At 38.3% G+C, this 20,224-nt stretch overlaps 1 protein-coding gene across 1 annotated transcript in view; it reads left to right on the top strand.

Annotated features, from left to right (window-relative positions):
* Positions 1 to 7,405, top strand: part of CNMD (chondromodulin) — a 33,005-nt gene extending 25,600 nt beyond the window's left edge. The window contains exons 6-7 of the mRNA XM_047080513.1: positions 2,849 to 3,015; positions 6,772 to 7,405. Of these exons, the coding sequence (XP_046936469.1) occupies positions 2,849 to 3,015; positions 6,772 to 6,987 (383 nt within the window). The 3' untranslated portion in view covers positions 6,988 to 7,405. The remainder of the gene's footprint in view (positions 1 to 2,848; positions 3,016 to 6,771) is intronic.
* Positions 7,406 to 20,224: the final 12,819 nt, after the last annotated feature.

Genomic DNA, 20,224 nt, shown 5'->3' with positions numbered 1-20,224 from the left:
ATGACATGATACCCTATATGGAAAACACAAAAGACTCCACCAAAAACTGCTAGAACTGGGGGCGCCTGGGTGGCGCAGTCGGTTAAGCGTCCGACTTCAGCCAGGTCACGATGTCGCGGTCCGGGAGTTCGAGCCCTGCGTCAGGCTCTGGGCTGATGGCTCAGAGCCTGGAGCCTGTTTCCGATTCTGTGTCTCCCTCTCTCTCTGCCCCTCCCCCGTTCATGCTATGTCTCTCTCTGTCCCAAAAATAAATAAACGTTGAAAAAAAAAAAAAACTGCTAGAACTGATCCATGTCAGCAAAGTCGCAGGATATAAAATCAATACACAGAAATCAGTTGCATTCCCATATGCCAATAATGAAGCAACAGAAAGGGAAATCAAGGAATCGATCCCATTTACAATTGTACCAAAAACCATAAAATAGCTAGGAATAAATCTAACCAAAGAGGTGAAAAATCTATACACAGAAAACTATAGAAAGCTTATGAAAGAAAACTGAAGAAAACACACACACACACACACACACAAATGGAAAAATATTCCATGCTCCTGGATAGGAAGAATATCGTTTAGATGTCAATACTAACCAAGCAGTCTACATATTCAACGCAATCCCTATCAAAATAACACCAGCATTCTTCACAGAGCTATAACAAACAATCCTAAAATGTGTACGGAACCAGAAAAGACCCCGAATAGCCAAAGCGATCTTGAAAAAGAAAATCAAAGCTGGAGGCATCACAATCCCGGACTTTAAGGTGTATTACAAAGTTGTAATCATCAAGACAGTATGGTACTGGTGTAAAAACAGACACTCAGATCAATGGAACAGAATAGAGAACCCAGAAATAGACCCACAAACGTATGGCCAACTCATCTTTGACAAAGCAGGAAAGAATATCCAATGGAATAAAGACAATCTCTTCAGCAAGTGGTGTGGGAAAACTGGACAGCGACATGCAGAAGAATGAACCTGGACCACTTTCTTAAACCATACACAAAAATAAACTCAAAATGGATGAAAGACCTCAACGTAAGACAGGAAGCCATCAAAATCCTCGAGGAGAAAGCAGGCAAAAACCTCTTTGACGTTGGCCGCAGCAACTTCTTACTCAACACGTCTCCGGAGGCAAGGGCAAAAATGAACTATGGGACCTCATCAAAATAAAAGCTTCTGCACAGCAAAGGAAACAATCAGCAAAACTAAAAGGCAACTGATGGAATGGGCGAAGATATTTGCAAATGACATGCCAGATAAAGGGTTAGTATCCAAAATCTATAAAGAACTTATCAAACTCAACACCCAGAAAACAAATAATCCAGCGAAGAAATGGGCAAAAACATGAATAGACACTTCTCCAAGGAAAACATCCAGATGGCCGACACATGAAAAAATGCTCACCATCACTCATCACCAGGGAAATACAAACCAAAACCACAATGAGATGCCACCTCATACCTGTCAGAATGGCTAACATTAACAACTCAGACAACAACAGATGTTGGCGGGGATGCAGAGAAAGTGGATCTCTTTTGCACTGCTGGTGGGAATGCAAACTGGTGCAGCTACTCTGGAAAACAGAATGCAGGTTCCTCAAAAAATTAAAAATAGAACTACCCTGTGACCCAGTAATTGCACTACTAGGTATTTATCCAAGGGATACAGGTATACTGTTTCAAAGGGGCATATGCACCCCAATGTTTATAGCAGCACTATCAACAATAGCCAAAGTATGGAAAGAGCCCAAATGTCCATTGATGGATGAATGGATAAAGATGTGGTGTGTGTATGTGTGTGTTTATATACATACACACAATGGAGTATTACTCGGCAATCAAAAAGAATGAAATCTTGCCATTTGCAGCTATGTGGATGGAACTAGAGGGTATTATGCTAAGCAAAATTAGAGAAAGACAAATACCATATGACTTCACTCACATGAGGACTTTAAGATACAAAAGATGAACATAAATGAAGGGAAGAGAAAATAATATAAAAACAGGGAGGGGGACAAAACATGAGACTCTTAAATATGGAGAACAAACAGGGTTACTGGAGTGGTTGGGGGGGCGGTTAATGGGTAAGGGGCATTAAGGAATCTACTCCTGAAATCACTGTTGCACTATATGCTAACTTGGATGCAAGTTTAAAAAACAAATTAAATAAAAATAAATAAATAAAAGACAAAAAATGCACAGGGCTGAAAGTTAACAGAATACCTGTTCACCAGTGGTTTCAATAGATACAGGTTGACTTTTTTCATACAATCAAAAGTGTGGAGGGAGGTTTCTGGCATTATCAGCTACTCAGCTATATCACAAGGCTCTTTCTAACTTACCATTTTGCTACCCATCGCATACTGGTTTATCATCCTTGTGCCTATCCCTTCTGGTCACAAATTGGCTCTCATAACCCACATATATGTATGCTCAAGAAAAGAAGACAAGACAGAGAAAGCTGTACCAGTCCTCTTTTACCAAGAAAGCAAAAGCTTTCCCAGAAACTGCGCCAATATATTCTGCTTATGTCTCACTGGCCCAAAATGTTTCATCTGGTCTCTCTTACTTTCTCAGCGCCTATAGTAGAGGTAAGTGAAGAAGAAGGATTGAGAATGGATTTTCGTCAGCTACCTTAGAATACCTGTCTCAGGACTGTAAAACCAAATTCTGGTTATCTGTTTGTTTACTAACCCAAGACTCTGAAATATGCTTTATTATGTAAAAAATCATCAATACAAATTTCCATATTTAGTCCAATGTTTTTGATATCCATTTATGCTTCTACCCTGATACAGTACTTCCTTAATTATCCAAATAAATGGATTAACTTAGTTTTGTTTTTTGTAGAAATCCAGAGAGAAAGAAGAGAGTTGGTAAGAAAAATTGTTACAACTACCACAAGGAGACCACCTAGTGCACCACGGGGCAACCCAGGCCCTAGAGAACCAAATAATGAAACCAGACCCAGTGTTCAAGAGGATTCAGAACCCTTCAATCCAGACAACCCTTACCATGTACGTACTGATGTTTTCGTGACATGCTCAGACAAATCCGTTGAACATAACATTGAAGTGGCAGTATGTCTACTTGAACTTTCAAATAAATGAGGGTAAGATTACACTGAAGCATGGTCTCTGTAGTGTGAGATCCAGATTGTTTGTAACCCTTACTCAAAGTTGTTTTCTGTGCTCTCCTTTTTTTGAGTCACAGGCAAATCCATAAAGACAAATTCATATCAGGAATTTGATTATTCAAAAAATGTTTCTAAGAATGTGCCCTAGAGACAACATCCAGAAAGAAAGTATTCTCTTTCCCCCTTCTTATCCACTTTATTCATCCATTCAACATTTTTGAGAACTTGCTCTTTTCCAGGCCTTGTGCACACAGCCAGGAGATAACTTCTGCCCTCGGGAGCTCTCAGTCCAGGAGGGAGACAGACTCATACACAGATAAAACACCTTAGTCTGAAACACTGGGAACTGGTGTTTATAAGGATGAAACTAATGTCCTAAATATTTCCAATCTTCAATAAAATATTATTTACCATTACTATACTCTGAAGGGAGTAAAAGTAGAGTAGTAAATTTTTGTAACTAATTTTTTAATGGAAAAAATACATGCATATATATATTTTTTTAAGTATACAGGATACACAATGAAATGTGTTTCTCTTCCACCTCAGACACCTTCCCCAGAGCAATGTATTAACAACAGCTATTTGCCCAATTTCTTTGTATAAGAAAGTGTACCACACACTTTTAACACAAAAGAGCATACGATACTTCTGTACCTTGCTTTCTTTCCAGTTACAATACAGTATTTTGGAGACTGGTCTGTATCTTCTACATACATCTACATCATTCATTTTATTACTTTTTATTATTTTTTAAAAGTTTTTATTATTTTGAGAGAGAGAGAATGAGCAGGAGAGGGGCTGAGAGATAGGGAGACAGAGGATCCCAAGTGGGGCCCAACATGGGACTTGATCTTACCAATCATGAGATCATGACCTGAGCCAAAATCAAGAGTCAGACACTTAGCCAACTGAGCCACCCATGTGCCCCAAATTCTTTTAATTTGGAAAAAAAAAATTTAGAGCAAGCAGGGAAAGGGGAAGAGGGAGGGAGACAGAGAGAGAGAGAGAGAGAGAGAGAGAGAGAGAGAGAATCTTAAGCAAGCTCCACACTCAATGCAGAGCCCGGTGAGAGGCTCGATCCCATGACCCTAGGATCATGACCTGAGCTGGAATCAAGAGTTGGGTTATTCAGCCGAGCCAACCAGGCACCCCTTGCCTCATTCATTTAAATGGCTGCATCATAGTCCATTGTGTGGATGGATAGATGCACAGAAATTTAACTAGTTCTACTTTGATGGACATGTAAATTATTTCCCTATCTTTTGTTCTTATACTCTTAATAGTATACAACCTTGTACATGTCCTATAGGCTTATGGGAAGGAGTAAATGAGGTAATGCAGGTGAAGTTCTTAGCACAGTGCTTGGCACAGTAGGCATGAACTTGCTCAACGTTAATTACTAGTCTTATTATGCCTCTTGTACACATGTGGGAATGTATTTTTAGCATAAATGCTGATATATGGGTTGACTGGGTCAAAGATGAGAATTTTACTTTAATGGGAGATGCCAAATTGTTTCCCACGGAATTATGCCAGCTACATATCTTCACGTGGTAAAGAGAGGGACTAATTTATTTTCAAACTTTAAAAAAATCTTCACCAGTCTCTTGGCTGTAAAAATGTATCTTCTCATTGTTTTAGCTCGCCTGTCTTTAATTATGTGTAAGGTTGAGCATCTTTTCATAGACAGGCAATTAATTTGCATATTTTTCCTATCTAGCCTATTCAGTCCTTATTTTCTAGTCTATCATTTTAGATTAATAAATTTTAGAATGATTTAGAGCAAAATGTATTTTTTAAATAACCCACGGCCTATTGGAAAATTCAGGACACCATAGTACTTCATTCCCTGAAGCTCAAATAATAAAAAAGAAATAAAATCTGAATAGGCCAACAGAAAATTTAATATAGTTTATTCCCCAGGTAGCTGGGCTAGCTAAATCTGGTTCAGGCGATGAGTGCATCAGCCCCGTCACAGAAGGGCAGGATGTGACTCTGTCTGCCTTGCTTCCAGACTTGAGTGATCCAAATTCCTTGAAAACTCCAATTGTATCAGTTTTTTCCTTTTATCTCATGCTCAGGTTTAAGCAGAAACATCTCCCCATGACCTCAATCCTTCACAAGTTTCTTTAAGGAAATATCCTTGGAGAGGAAGTATCTTTGAGAGATCCTCCCAGCTTTTAAATCCTAACACACCTTTGTTCAACTATTAGATGAGGAAATGCCACAACCAACAGGCTTTTGACTCCCCCTGCCCTGGAAGAGTCAGCTACAATTAATTAGGTGGTTTTCTTTTTGCAGTCCCTGATGAACCCAGTTCAAGAAATAAGAGAAACAAATGAGAAGAGCCTGAAGAATTAAAAAAAAAAAAAAAAAAAAAAAAAAAAGGTTTAAGAGAGTAAGACAAATATTTTCGTGACAAAATTTGAACATAGGGTATATCAAATGGTGTTAAGGAATTGTTAATTTTGTTAGGTACGGTAATGGCAGTGTAGCTGTGTAGGGAAAATATTGTTTTGGAGGTGCATTCTAACGTATTTATGGGTGAAATGTCATAATACCTTCAATTCTAAGGTCACTTCCAAATTTAAAATACTTCGGAAAAGAAAAAGCCAAGCAAATCTGACAAAAGGTTAACAGCTATGAAAACTAGATGATGTTTGGTACACAGTTTTCTCCACTTTCCAGTGTTTGATATACTGTAAAATAGTAAAAAGTACCCCCCCTTCCCCCCCAAAAAATTCAAGACTTTTTTGTATACCAGAAGAGGTGATAGGCTTGCTAGGTTCACTCAGCTCAAGCCTAACCTATGTTTGGTGCTGCATCTGCCCAAGTTCAGTGGAGTCTTCAACTGAATCAAGAACATACATTAAGGGCTTTTTGGTAATGTAATTCAATACTATATTACACAATCTGTACCCCTAGAAATCCATGAACAGGAAAACCAGATACATAAATTTGGCAGAGGGCAAGTTGCTTCTAGTTCTGTGAGCTCTTCAGCAGTGAAAATGGGAACCCTGCAGGTGATTTTTACTCCATCCATGATTTTATGTAATTATAATAATGGCACATAGAAATTAGAAAGTCAAGTTTAAGGTCTTGAATTTTTCCATATTTTATGGTGCCGTTTCCTGAGTGTTACAGACCCCTTATGTGGAAATGAAGGCAGAATCTAAAGACGTCAGCGTTTTCAGCTAGTGCAGTTAGAATAGCAATCTGTTGGCTTAGCAATGAGTTTCAAAAGATGCTCCAAGAGTGTGGAGTCCATCAGTACAAAATGGCACTAGTGTTCCACTAAAATTAGCAGTGGCAGAAATGCCACTCTTGAATCATGCTTTCCTTTTTGTTAGTCTATTTAAAACGAGGCACTACTGAGTTACGGTTCATTAAAGGTATGGAGAAACTTCATGACATTAAAAAAAAAAAAATCAAAACCACCTTCCTGCCAGTGACAGATGGAGGTTGAGTTTTTAGAAGGAATTCTGAATTATCAGGTTAGAAGACTGAAAAACTTCTTACGGAAAGTGATACTTATTTCTTGTACCAGTGAAATATTCAGGATCTTATTTTAAAATAATGTGCATGCTATCGAATTCTCATTATGAAGAAAAGACAATTACCTTTTATTTCACAGCAGCAGGAAGGGGAAGGCATGACATTCGACCCTAGACTGGATCACGAAGGAATCTGCTGCATAGAATGTAGGCGGAGCTACACTCATTGCCAGAAGATCTGTGAGCCCCTGGGGGGCTACTATCCGTGGCCCTACAACTATCAAGGTTGCCGCTCCGCCTGCCGAGTTGTCATGCCATGCAGCTGGTGGGTGGCCCGCATCCTGGGCATGGTGTGAAGTCACTCCATACAGCAGGTGCTGAAACATGAGAACTAACTCAAGAGACCACCAGGGTGTGAGGCATCTTCATGCTGAAGGGACCACAAAGTATTTTATATTCAATTTGAATGATGTTATTCAAGACACTTTTAACAGAATCTCTCAATTGCTTCATAGAAAAACTTTATCCAGAATGTGCAAATGTACTGAAAAGGGTAAAGTAAAAAATGCTGTAACAATTATTTTATTACTTGTTTTTTATTTGCTTTGCATTCCCTATAAAGTCTGCTTATAAGACTAACTTCCCAAGCTACTTTGAAATAAACATGAAAAATCATTTACAATGTCAAAGATCTCAATTGTACACTTGTTCCTTTTAATCAAGTTGCTAAAATAATTAAGTTTTGGTTGTTACTTATGCAGAATTCCTCCCTTGTTTTTTTAAATTTATTATTTAGATAGAGAGCAAGCAAGTGTGAGCAGGCAGTGGGGAGAGAGCAAGAGTGAGAATGAATCTCAAGGAGGCTCCACACTCAGCATGGAGCCCCACACGGGCCTTGACCCCATGACCCTGATCCTGGGATCATCACCTGAGCCAAAATCAGGAGTCAGACACTCATCCGATCGAGCCACCCAGGTGCCCTTCCTCCACTGTTCTTAACGTTTACTGTTCTTCCCAGTCTTGCAACTGTGCCCCAAAGTTCCCACATAAAAACACAAACAAAAAAGTAAGACAGGACTTATAATGTAATTTACCTGAGAGCAAACATTATAAAGTTCAAAGTGGCAGCTCACAGAAAATGTGTTATTTATAGTTTGTGCTGCTATGTGATTAATAGGTGGGTGCCCTATGTTAGGAGTCACCTCATACGAAAGAGCATTAGGATAAAGAAGGAAAATTAAGTCAAAGATAAATCAGACTTGTGGGGAAGGACTTTCACTGACATTCTGAAAAGCAGGTCTTCATACCCTTTCCAATCTGTTTTCAGTAAGTGGTCACTGCGCATGAAGCAGCAGAGTGATTTCTATCTTTGTAGTACAAATCAGGCTGTTGATGTAGTCCAATTACCAATAAGCTACTCTCATAGTAATAGGACTCACAGTACTGCTTGGCAGATCTGGCTGAGAGGAATGGCTTATTTATTTAAAATGACATAAAGTCTCTCAGGATCAAGGACTGTCTTTACAAACTGAAATACTAGCTCAGAAAAATGAACAGGTATCTCATATTTTTGACATTTGAGTTCTGAATCCCAGTTTGAAAAATAGAGAGCTTTCTTAAGGAAAATAAAAGTTTTCCAAAACAATATAAGGATAGAGAGATGACAAAAACGTCCTCATACCATGATCTCACCACAGTCCCATATTCTAAATAAACCTTATTACTGTACATCTGATGTTTGCCAGTTTAAGTTGGTAAAGGTTTACAGTCTCTTAAACCTAGTTATCAGATGAATGCTCATATACCTGCATCTAATGGAATATACAGCAAGTCAGGTCTCTGCAGGAGAAAGATATGAAGTAAAGACACACGCTCAACTGTAGGTAATGGTCAAACAGTTCTCAGGCAGCAGCTACTTCTGGCACAGATAGGAATTTTACACGTTTAGTCTTTCAAGTGGTTGTTACCCTATTAACTAAGTAAATATGTGTCAATGGTTCTGCCTACCATCTCCAACCTCACTGTCCAGCAACCTGTACTTGGTTCTACAACTAAATTAAAAAAGGAAAACAAAAACTGAGAACAAACTGAGGGTTGATGGGGGGTGGGAGGGAGGGGCGGGTGGGTGATGGGTATTGAGGAGGGCACCTTTTGGGATGAGCACTGGGTGTTGTATGGAAACCAATTTATCAATAAACTTCATATATAAAAAAAAAAAAAAAAAAAAAAAAAAAAGGAAAACAAAAACAAAAAAACAAAAAAACAAAAAGACTCTGTGATCCCAGCCCGGAAGAGCTTGTGGTCTTATGAGAGACAGATAATCAGGACTCCATACACGAAAGGCCTTGACAAAGATTGGGAGAACTGGGCTTCTCGGAGGAAGAAAATACCTTTGTGAGGTCTTCAAGGATGAGCAGGAATTAGCAAGGTAAAGAAAACAGAGGAAGGGCATTCTTCTGGGCAGAGGGAGGAGTTCAGTAAAGTCAGAGGTGTGAAGATGCATGAGACAATCAGAAGAACTGAGCATTCGGGTTGACGCAGAACATATTAAGATGGATGTGTAGACAGAAGACTGCTTATATTACATGCTACCTTGGAATTTATTGGGTGGATAAGGAATAGGAAACCAATGAAAGGCTGCGGGCAAGAAGGGAGCTGGTTAAATTTCCATTTTTAGATAGATCAACCTTGGTACCTTTCCTTGAGAGAACTGAGCAAGTGACAAACTCTGTGAGGAGAAAGGCATGTCACAGGGAAGGCAGGCTGTCTCTTGAAAAGGTGCTCCCTTTCCAAAGTACCATAGTTAAATGAAAATATAAGAAATAAACTACTTCATAATTGATAATGGAGTTATATTATGTTATGAAAAGTCACTAAATACCCACGGAAGTCAACTTAATAGGGGGGAAAATAGTGATGTTTTAAGGGCAGGGCAGAGATTCAAGGTTGGATTAAGAGTAGACATGACAGACTCAAATTATGTTCAAGGAAGAAAACTAAAGGTCTACTCTACTCTGAAAGAGAAGAATCAAGTGTACAAAGGAAGAACATTTAGTCAAAGAAGACCCTGCAGAATATAAACTTCTCACACATTGGTACTAATTCCCAGATTACCTTTAACCAGGCCAGTCTAAAAGGTGGAAATGTAGTCCAGTTTGCTATGATGCATCTTGACTCCCTGTGTACACTGTGTGTGTGTATATATATTTTACTATTTTATAGGTACTTATCTAATTCTCAGCCATGCTGTAAACCAATCCTATGGGCATCACAGGTTAATTTTCAAGGTCCTCATCTGACTGAGACTGGAAGGGCTATTATAGCCTTAGATGTGATAGTTGCTGCTGCATAAGCACAAAGAAAATGAAGACATGGCCATGCTGGATTCCAGTAGGTTCTTTTTATGTTACATTAACGTATCAAACTAAAATATGCCAACATACGGCTACTGCCATTTTAAAAACTTGTTAACCTCATCTTTATACCTCTCCCTTCCACCCCCACCCCCTCAAATAATTGACACTAGAAAAGTAAATACATTCAGAATAATCACTTAACCCACTCAAAACAGTTTATTTCTTACACCAGATTTTATTGCACTCTCAAATACAAGCTACATTCTTACAAAATAGAAATTCCTCGTGTGTGGGGGACAAATTTTTCTGCATAAGCTAAATAATGCTGATTTGTTTGATGAACATTTATTTTATAGAAAGGGTCACAATCTTTTTTAGAGTTAACTGACTTATTGAGGGGTAAGAGGGAGTTGACAAAAATCTACATGCACCGATCGTCCTAGCAGCATATCTCGAACATGAAGGTGTAAACTTGAGTCAATGATGCAAACGTCAGCAAAAACATGTTACAGGCACAGTGAGTTCTGGTGTTTATAAAAGGAAGGTGAACTCCTTTTAAAGGGCTTTTGTACATATATGCATGCTTATCTACCATATGCATATACAGGTTTCACTTTGAAAAAGCCCATGAGAGTATGTAGAATCAAATTTACAAACAGGTTAAGTTAGTGTTGCCTGACTTTCAACAATAAAAGGACTTACTACAGATTTTATTTAAACTGTTTACATTCAAAATGATCAATTCACATATAGTTTTTAGGTATTTACCCTGTAAAGGTAAGTACATCTATATATACATTTATTGCATGTATAACCTACACCTAGCGAATAGTTGATATTAGGCTCACTGAACCTTTTCCATGTCTTAATAGTTTTAAAATAAAAAATATATAGGAGTCAGTCGTCATTAGGGTATATGTTATCATCAGATAGATAATGGGACCGGAAATAGTATAAGTTATAACTAAGTCCTTACATTAAAATACCAAGTTATTAAAAAAACATTGAAGTTCCTTGTATAGGCTTAGTAATAACGCCACAGTTGTTCTGTGTCATAGTCCTGTTGTCTCTGTGCCTACTCCTTTACAAAAATTCTCTTCCCATCAAATTCCTGCAATTAGAATGCTAGAAAGTTCAACCTCTTTTTTTCTCGTCTATAGACAGGCTACAAAAATTTTAGTAGCAATGCTTGAAAGAAATAACCCCTAAATACTTTTTTAAAGCTAGTATTGGATTTGCAAATTTACTTGCAATTACTTAAAAAAACAAACAAACATGATATTGGTGGCTTCCTGTCCTTCAGACTTCCAAGGTGTGGATTATTTCCTTGCAAAAAATTCTCTTCCCAACTGTTATATTCCATTAACCGAGACTATTATACACTTTATGAATTAGCTTTCTACTGACATAGCCAAAGACTTGGAATAAACTAGTCAAGCATGAACTTTTAGCAGAACATAATGCTTTTAAAAGCAAGTGGTTTCTTTTCAATTAAAACCATATTCCTGCCTGTTAGTTACAGGGTTAACTATACAACTACACAGTAAAAAAGATCTCCACAGGCTATACCCTAACACACATTCTACTCAACCTACTCAGCCAGCCCAGTAATTTTTAATATTCACTTAGCACCTATGCATAATCAGACAGGCAGCATCTGAGAACATTCCAGTTGCTAAAGAAGAAATAGTGCTTCATTATACACTAGTACTATGCCAGGGCTCTCCATGAATACTGAGCATTCTAATATTCTCTGTTTCAGTTTTAGTAATATCTCAGCAGTGATAAGCTAGCATCTTGTCCAAATAGTCTAAATTTGTTTCAGTTTGAAACACATTTTCTTTCATCATGTGCAATAACACACAGTTACATAGATTCCATTAGTTTACCATAATGACCCTAAGGTTCTAATGACAGAGGAACAAAAATAATCACTGAGCTTCTCTCCTGTGCCTTTACATCCATGTAAGAGGGAAAAAATTCTTCAAAGGAACAACCCAAGTAGCTTTTTATTCTTTTCTGAAACTTATAGGAAATAAGGCATTAGAGATTAGTGTTAACATCACTTCTTTAGTTTCTCCTTTAACCCTTGAAATTGGTGTTTTTTTTAAAGGCAGTGCCCCAGGTCACACACTTCAGAATCACCAGGTCATTAAAAACACAGATTTTCCCAGCCCTATTCCAAACCTACTGATCCAAAATCTCAGGAGGGTAGCCGAGAAAGCCCACATATGAAAAAACAAGCCTCCCAGGTGAGGCTTATTCAACATTAAGTTTGAGAACCACTACCCAATATATTATACAGAATATCTGACTAATGCTCTAATTTTTAGTTGCCTGATATTTGGGGTCAGTACATGTTAGGGGAAATAAAGTTTTAGGTGAGTTAGAATCTGATTCTTTCACCATCTATGTATGGGAGTTTATGTTCAAGAAAGGTTATGAAGAAAACAGTATTATGAGTGTATTCTAGAAAAAATGCACCTGTAAAACCAAAAATTTGGACTAGATAGCATTTAAGATTCATTCTAGCTCTAAAATTCTGATTTTATTTTTGTTTTGTCTCCTCATATTGACAGGGGAGTAAAATGCAAATACATGTTTAAGGGAGTAATAGGTACCAAAGCTATTTCTAGTCTTGGCAGATGGGCCATAAAAACATGCCCTGCTGATATGATTTTTATAATTCTATTAAACATAAAACCCCATATCACACTTATTCTTAAGTCCCTGTTCACAACCAGTCATTCTATTTAATTCAATTTTGACTCCGTATCTCTTCTGCTATGAACTGTACTTATATTCCAGACAAGAAATAGCTTTGCTAAACAAAGACTACACTAAAATGTGATACTGCTGTAATTTAATGTGTGAGGAGGAAAGGGCAGACGTAAGGCGAGAACTGAGACCGAGGGCTTCCCATTTACCCATGAAGTCCTGTACCAGAAATGAAATTCATTCACCTCAATACTTTCAGGTATTCAGAGTAAAACTCCACAACAATCCGTATTAGATTTATAAAGTAAATTTGACTTGACTGTATATATATTTGATAAAAATTAGAAAATTTTCAAAAAGACTGACAACTGATAGAATTTTGAGTGAGGACAACAGGGTTTTATATTCAGCTACAACAAGCTCCAGCCTGGCAACCATGATCTCATCTGTATTCCCTGAAGGCCCTACATGATCCAGACTCCCCCACTCTATCTCAAATCTGTCCTCTTCAAACATTTAGTTTTCTTCCTTAGCACTAACATCATTTAACATACACTTTGATTATTTCTCTCATGAGCTAATATCTATAAAGGCAGGCAGTTTTGGGTTGCTCACCAGTGTATTCCTAGTGTTTTAAACAGTGTCTGGCACATACTTAGCACTCAATAAATGAATGAATGGGTGTATCATGAATTACGTATTTTTCACTCACCTATATTTTTCTAATATCTATATTAAAGTGAAAACTCAAAAAAAAAAAAAGTACACAGCTTTTGGCAGAAAGACCTCAAGGATGTTCACACTGTTAAAAAAATAAAGTATGCAACCCTCACCAAAGAGGATCATGGGATATTCAAAATCTCAAAACTTCTTGGAGGTTTTTAAAAAAAGGTACTAGTAAGTAGTTCAAATTTTTGCATCCAAAGATTGGTATATTATTTTTAGAAATTGGTATGCTTATAAACGAAAATGCTGGACTCACCCACTCTTGGTTTCCAAACCTTTCCATATGTCCAAACCAATTCCATTCCTGGTTTTTTTAAATCTCTGGCCTCTTTCACTCTCCCCAAGTTCCCTGGGCTCAAGAATTCTTCTGGAAGAATCACTATGCTAGTTAGAAAGTAAACTTCAGTCCTTTCTTTATGAAAACACACACATTTTGGTTTTAAAACAATTAGGACAAAAGAAAGAAATCTGAAAATCAAATAACAGAACAAAAAAACACTTGGATATCACAATGGTTTTGATTACTTATATAACTGCTTTTCCCTCTAGTAATGTAGATAAATTAAGAACAAATCAGATTTAGCTCTCAAGGCCATGGGTTAGAAACCTGCTTAAAAACTACTATTCTATCTCTACTGATGAATAAATGAACAATTTCAGGGGCACGATAGAAAAAACAAAGTAAACTTTAAAAAAACTAGTTTGGGAAAAGTAACCCAACTCTTCCAATACTTGAATATCTATGTGAAAGGCACAGAGCTCTGCATAAAAAATCCAAAGCTAAGTAATCAACACTGTAACTGAGAAGGACCCACAAGGTAAAAAAGAGAACTGCAGCTAACCCTACACCCAGTGAAACTGTAAGAGGAGTCATAAGAGGCCTGAACAAGGCACTTCCACATCACAGCTGGAGTGGCAAGGAATTCCTGTAGAGGACATGGAATGGAGAGGTTCATTAAGAGTCCCAATATTCTCAATGGGCTCACTTAAAGAATACACGGAAGCAAATAAGGACATTCTATGCAGCAGTAAGCCCACAAGCAAATGCAACCATCATCAAACAAATTCTGTGGGCCTATTCCCTACGTACCAGGTACTGCAGATACAAAGTTGGAAGTTACCACCCACATCCCCTAACCCAAGCAACTGTCACATGGGGGATGAAATGGGTCATTTGTAGCCACTTGATAAAGAAAGAACAGAGCTGATTCAAACATATTTGTGAGACAGTCGAATGGAGTAAGACTGAGGCCTATATAAAGAAGCCAAATATACCCATGCATGATTACTGCAGCCAATTCCAAACTGTTTTTAGAGAAAATTCTAGTCTTCCTTTAAGTGCTGAATTCATCTGGGTAGCCTTTAATTCCGTTCATTAATGGACTGAACCAGGATCTTCCTCTTCTAGTTAAAAGGACCAGGATGGAATGGGAAACTATGTCCACTCCAGATTTAGTTAATTTAGTAAGCCAGCTCCCTTGCTGGATCATTCAACTAAAAAGAACACCACTAAAATCCCTGACTTTCAGCTCCAACAAATGGAGGCCCCTAAACAAACAAACAAACCCACAACTCCTGGTCTCTGCCATTATTGTAAAAAGCCAGGACACTGGAAGAAAGACTGTTGCAGATTTAAGGGCTCCAGGCACCTTCAACTCTCTAACCATCCTTTCCAGTGCCCTGCCAATCCCTAATGTCAGAACTGCAAGGAACGACAGACGTTTTTCCCAATCCTTCCCTTTAATCGGCTCAGAGAAACCACTCTCCAGATTGGGAACGAATGCCTCTCTATCCTAATGGACACTGAAGTTATACTCAGTGCTCAACCCCACCGTTATTAAACAGCGCCTGCTGTAGAGTATTAAAACAATTAAAATAGTATGGGTCTCCAATAAAACTCAACAGGTTTCTAGCTCTAAACCTGTTCTCTTTTGGTTAGGCCAAGAGATATCCACCCTTTTCCCTGTAGCTCTTTCATCCCTATTGACTGGACTGATATTTCTTGGAAAAATATGTTGGAATTTCTTTCTCCTGAAAGGGGAAAATAATTCTAGAATTTGAAAACAGCAACCAAAATAGCCAAATAAGTGAATTGAATGATCTTCAATATGTTTTATTTGTTCTGTCTCTGATGGCACTAGAGCTAATTACAAGGCCATTGATCATTTATCTCTATTGAACCAGCTACCACTCTTCTTATGGGCAGAACCTTGAACTGTTATTGGCAGAATCCACAGTGTACCTCCTATTAAGATACAACAAGATCTCTCAAAGCCTCTCCCTAGAATTAATCAATACCCTACAAATGAGGAGGCCCTTCTGGGCATTAAGCCCACAACAGAAGACTATAAGGCCTAAGACCTCCTTATCCCCTGTACCAGTCCCTGCAACAGCCCTAACTTTACCAGATTAAAAAGAAACAAACAAAATGAAAAACAAAACAGCTACAGACCTCCCAAGTCATAAACAGCATTGTCATCTTTCAGGCTCCGTTGTTCCCAATCTCCATACTTTGTTGGCCTCTATCCCTACTGAAGGCAAATTTTTCACCATGGTTGCTCTCTATATATAGAGTGTCTTCCTTAGTATTCCAGTGGATAAGGCAAGACACTATCTCTTTGCCTTCACTTGGGAAGGACAATACACCTGGACTGGACTGCCCCGAAGTGCTACTGTAAATCCTTCATACTTTCCACAAATCTTAAAAGCGGATCTAGATCATATAAAATTTCCTAGAAGTTCTATTCTATTACAATATGGAGATGACTTGCTTCCCTGCTTCTTTTTCAAGCCTCTTCACAAGAAGACAGCATCCACCTATTAAAACTTTTAGCCTTACAGGGACATAAAGCCTCCAAGGAAAAATTGCAGTTCGTTCAAACTCAGTTTGCTATTTAGAGCACCTAACTTTGGAACAAGGTTTATGTTTCAATCTAAACAGGCATCATGGCATCCTGAACTTTTCAAAAAGCACATCTAAGCATCAATTAACAAGGTTCTCTTCGGCTGCCTCATTATTAAAATTCTATTCCAAGCTTCTCATTTTTTGAGAGAAAGCACACACATGTGAGCAGGGGAAGAGCAGACAAGAAGGGAAAGAGAAACCTTACGTTGGTTCCACACCCAGCCTAGAGCCCAACGCAAGGCACGATCTCATGACTGGGAGATCATGACCTGAGCTGAAATCAAGAGTTGGACGCGCAACCAATGAAGCCACCCACGTGCCCCCTCAAACTCTTCTCCTATGGCCCAATCTCTGTATGCTTACTAAAAATCAACAAACCTGAAACCCTGTTATTTACTAAGATCAAGACAACTTAGTCTTTAAAGTCTTAAATGAAAATCGAATAAATCCCCCTGGTCTTGAACATCTCAATTATCAACTTCCCATTTTCCTTTGTGTATAATGAAAAAGAGAAGAATGCCCTTGGGGTACTCACTCCCAAACCTGGGAACCATCATTGGCCCATAGGGTATTACAGCCAACATCTAGACCCTGTGGCACAAGAGCACTCCCCACCCTGTGCCTCTGAGCCATTCCTGCCACTGTTCTTTGAGACAAGGTGCCTGAAGAAATAACCATGGGAATCCCTTCTAACTCATACCTTATTCAGTAGAAACCTTTCTAAACTCTCATCATATTCAACTCCTGTCAGTTATTTGCCTCACCTCCTATGAAATCCTCTTGCTAACCAATCCTCATACAGTACTGCCCCTTACCCATGGTTTCACTTCCAGTAGAACTGAAGTTGATTTAAAGAGACAAGATACTATCCAAAGCCAAGTCTTCTACTGCAATGAAACTGGGCTCTTCTGAAAGAAGATATCCAATAGAACCTACATGAATAAAAGTGCAAAGGAAGCACCACAGCATAACACATGTTACAATAATGCAGAGCATATGATAAAGCCTGGTACAGTGTACAGAGCAAAGAATCCAAGTGCTTGCAAAAACAAAAAGAAATGATCTGCCTGCATTCTGGTAACATAATCAGAAAGCATGGGTGATACTCATCTTGTTTATGGGAAAGTTCCACCAATGCTTCATCTCCAAAGTGAAAAAATATTCAAGAGTAAGGGTTGAAATTTAAAGTCCTATTAGTAACAGACAACGCACTTAACCATCCTGAGTCCGTTTGTTATGTACAAGAAAATGTTGGGGTTGTAGTCTTATAACCTCACTGCTTCAGCCTCTTGACAAGGGCATCATTAGGTTTGTCAAGGTGACATACATGTGCCTTGTATTTGATCACATTCAATCGGCAATTGATACAGACACTAATCTGGACAAAATGCAGTGCTGAAAGTCATTCGCTACTACTGATGTAATAACATTCATCAAAGCTGCAATGAATGAATTAAAACGAGAATCTGTACATGACTGCTGGAAGAACTTACAGAGTGAAGACATGAATGATTTTAAAGGCTTCCCAGGGACTGATGGAGAAGAAATTCTTCGCACAGCAAGATAAGTTAGTGGATATGGACTGGCCAAGCTTTTTGATGAGTAAATTGAAGAATATACTGAAGAACACCTAAAGTGTTAACAAGTGAGGAACTGAAAGAACTTGAGTCATTTACAAAGGAAGAAGATGAAAAAGAAACAAACAGAAAATAAAGCAGAACCAGCAAAGTGGACATTAGCAAAATTTGTGAAAGTGTTTTGAACCGCACAGACATTAAGGGGCAAAATTGTGGAATATGATCCTCAAATGGAACACAGGATTAAAGTCACCTATATAATCCCTGAAGGATTATAACCTCTGCAGCAACACTCTGTTAAAAACAAAGAGACAACAAATTCCAATTACCATGTTTTTACAAAGTTTTAGGGAAAAAAAACCTTCAACATTCAAGGATCCCCAATTATTGACACTGTCATGGGCTTAATGATCCAGGATCACCTGAAGCAGAAGATTATCCTTCTGGATTTGTCAGAAAGTCTGCCACAAGGTCAACAGTGCCTAACACTGTCACAATACCTACATCACTCACTTCATCTCATCACATAGGCATCATATCGTCTCGTCTCACATCATCACAAGAAGTAGTACAGTATACAGTACAGATATCGTGAAAGAGAAAAAACAATCACATAACATTTATTACAGTATAGCACTGTAAGTATTATTACTGCCATTAGCATTATATATTTTCAACTTTATCACAGGTATGTATACATAGAAAAAACATAGTATAGATAGGCTTCAGTACTATCTGCTGTTTCAGGCAACCACTGGTGGTCCTGGAAAGTATCCCATGTAGATAAGGGATGGGGGGGGCAGGAAGCAACTACTATATAAATCGTTCTCACTGTAACAACCTTAATACTGCTAACTCTTCTCCCCTCTACTGATAAACTTCTCATGACTGCTTACTATGAATGGACTCCCTCCATGATGACTTATAGCAAAATCCTTTAGATAACGCGGACTTCCAGGGTTTACTGATGGTTCTAATTTAAAAGTGAAAATGGTAAATACTGTGCCGGCTATGTATTTCCAACTTCCTTGAAGTTATTGAGGTGGCACTTTTACCTTTGGCTACCTGAGCCCAATAGGCTAAACTGTATGGTCTTACTCAGGCCTGCATTTTAGCCGTGGAAAAACTGCAAATATAAGTAGACCTCGTTTTACTGCACTTCACAGATACTAGAGGGTTTGTGGCAAGCCGGCATCCAGTAGTAAGTCTACAGGTTCCAGTATTTTTCCAACAGCATTTGTTCATTTTGTGTCTCTGTGTCACATTTTGGAAATTCCCACAATATTTCAAACTTTTACATTACTACTGTACTTGTTACGATGATGTGTGACCAGTTACCTTTAATATTACTGGTATAGTTTTGGGGTGCCACAGACCACACCCAAGTAAGACAGCAAACTTAACTGCTAACTGCATATTCTGACTGCTCCACTGGCCACTCCCCTAAACTCTTTTTCTTCAGGCCTCCCTATTCCCTGAGATACAACAACATTGAAATTAGACCAATGGTCTCTAAATGTTCAGGTGAAAGAAAGAGTCACATATCTTACTTTAAATAAAAAGCTAGAAATTATTAAGCCTAGTAAGAAAGGCATGTTAAAAGCCAAGACAGGATGAAAGTTAGACTTGTGCCAGTCAACCAAGTTGTGAATACAAATGAAAAGTTCTTGAAGGAAATTAAAAGTGCTATTCCAGTGAACACGTAAATGATGAGAAAGTAAAACAGCCTTACTAATGATGTAAAAAGAATTTAAGTGATCTGGATAGATGATCAAACCTGCCACAACATTCCCTTAAGCTAAAGCCTAATCCAGAGCAAGACCCTAACTCTCTTGAATTCTATGAATGCTGAGGGTTAGGAAACTGAAGAAAAGTTCAGAGGCCGGTTCAGGAGATTTAAGGAAACAAGCCATCCTCACAACTTAAAAGTGCAAGGAGAAGCAGCAAGTACTGATGTAAAAGTTGGATCAAGTTATCCAGAAGATCCAGCTAAGATAATTAATGAAGGTGGCTACACCAAGCGAAGCACTTTTTTTTCCCTTAATTTTAAGCAGTCTGCTCAATGTGGGGCCTGAACTCATGACCCTCAGACCAGGAGTCATATGCTCTATTGACTGAGCCAGCCAGGTGCCCCACAAAGCATTTTCAATGTACATTTCATCCTTGAACAACACAGATTTGAACTGTGTGGGTCCACTTATACTCACATTTTTTTTCAATAAACATAGTGGAAAATTTAGGGGGGGCGGGGGGGAGGGGATTTGCAACAATTTGAAAAAAAATGTATAAATTGCACAGCCTAGAGATACTG

This window comes from Lynx rufus, unplaced genomic scaffold, assembly GCF_022079265.1.
Source record: "Lynx rufus isolate CCGP_SWC_20201006 ecotype Redwood Valley unplaced genomic scaffold, mLynRuf1.p SCAF_1, whole genome shotgun sequence".
Lineage (NCBI taxonomy): Eukaryota > Metazoa > Chordata > Mammalia > Carnivora > Felidae > Lynx > Lynx rufus.
Note: the sequence above shows the minus strand (reverse complement) of the source record. Positions and strands in the feature narration are given on the sequence as shown.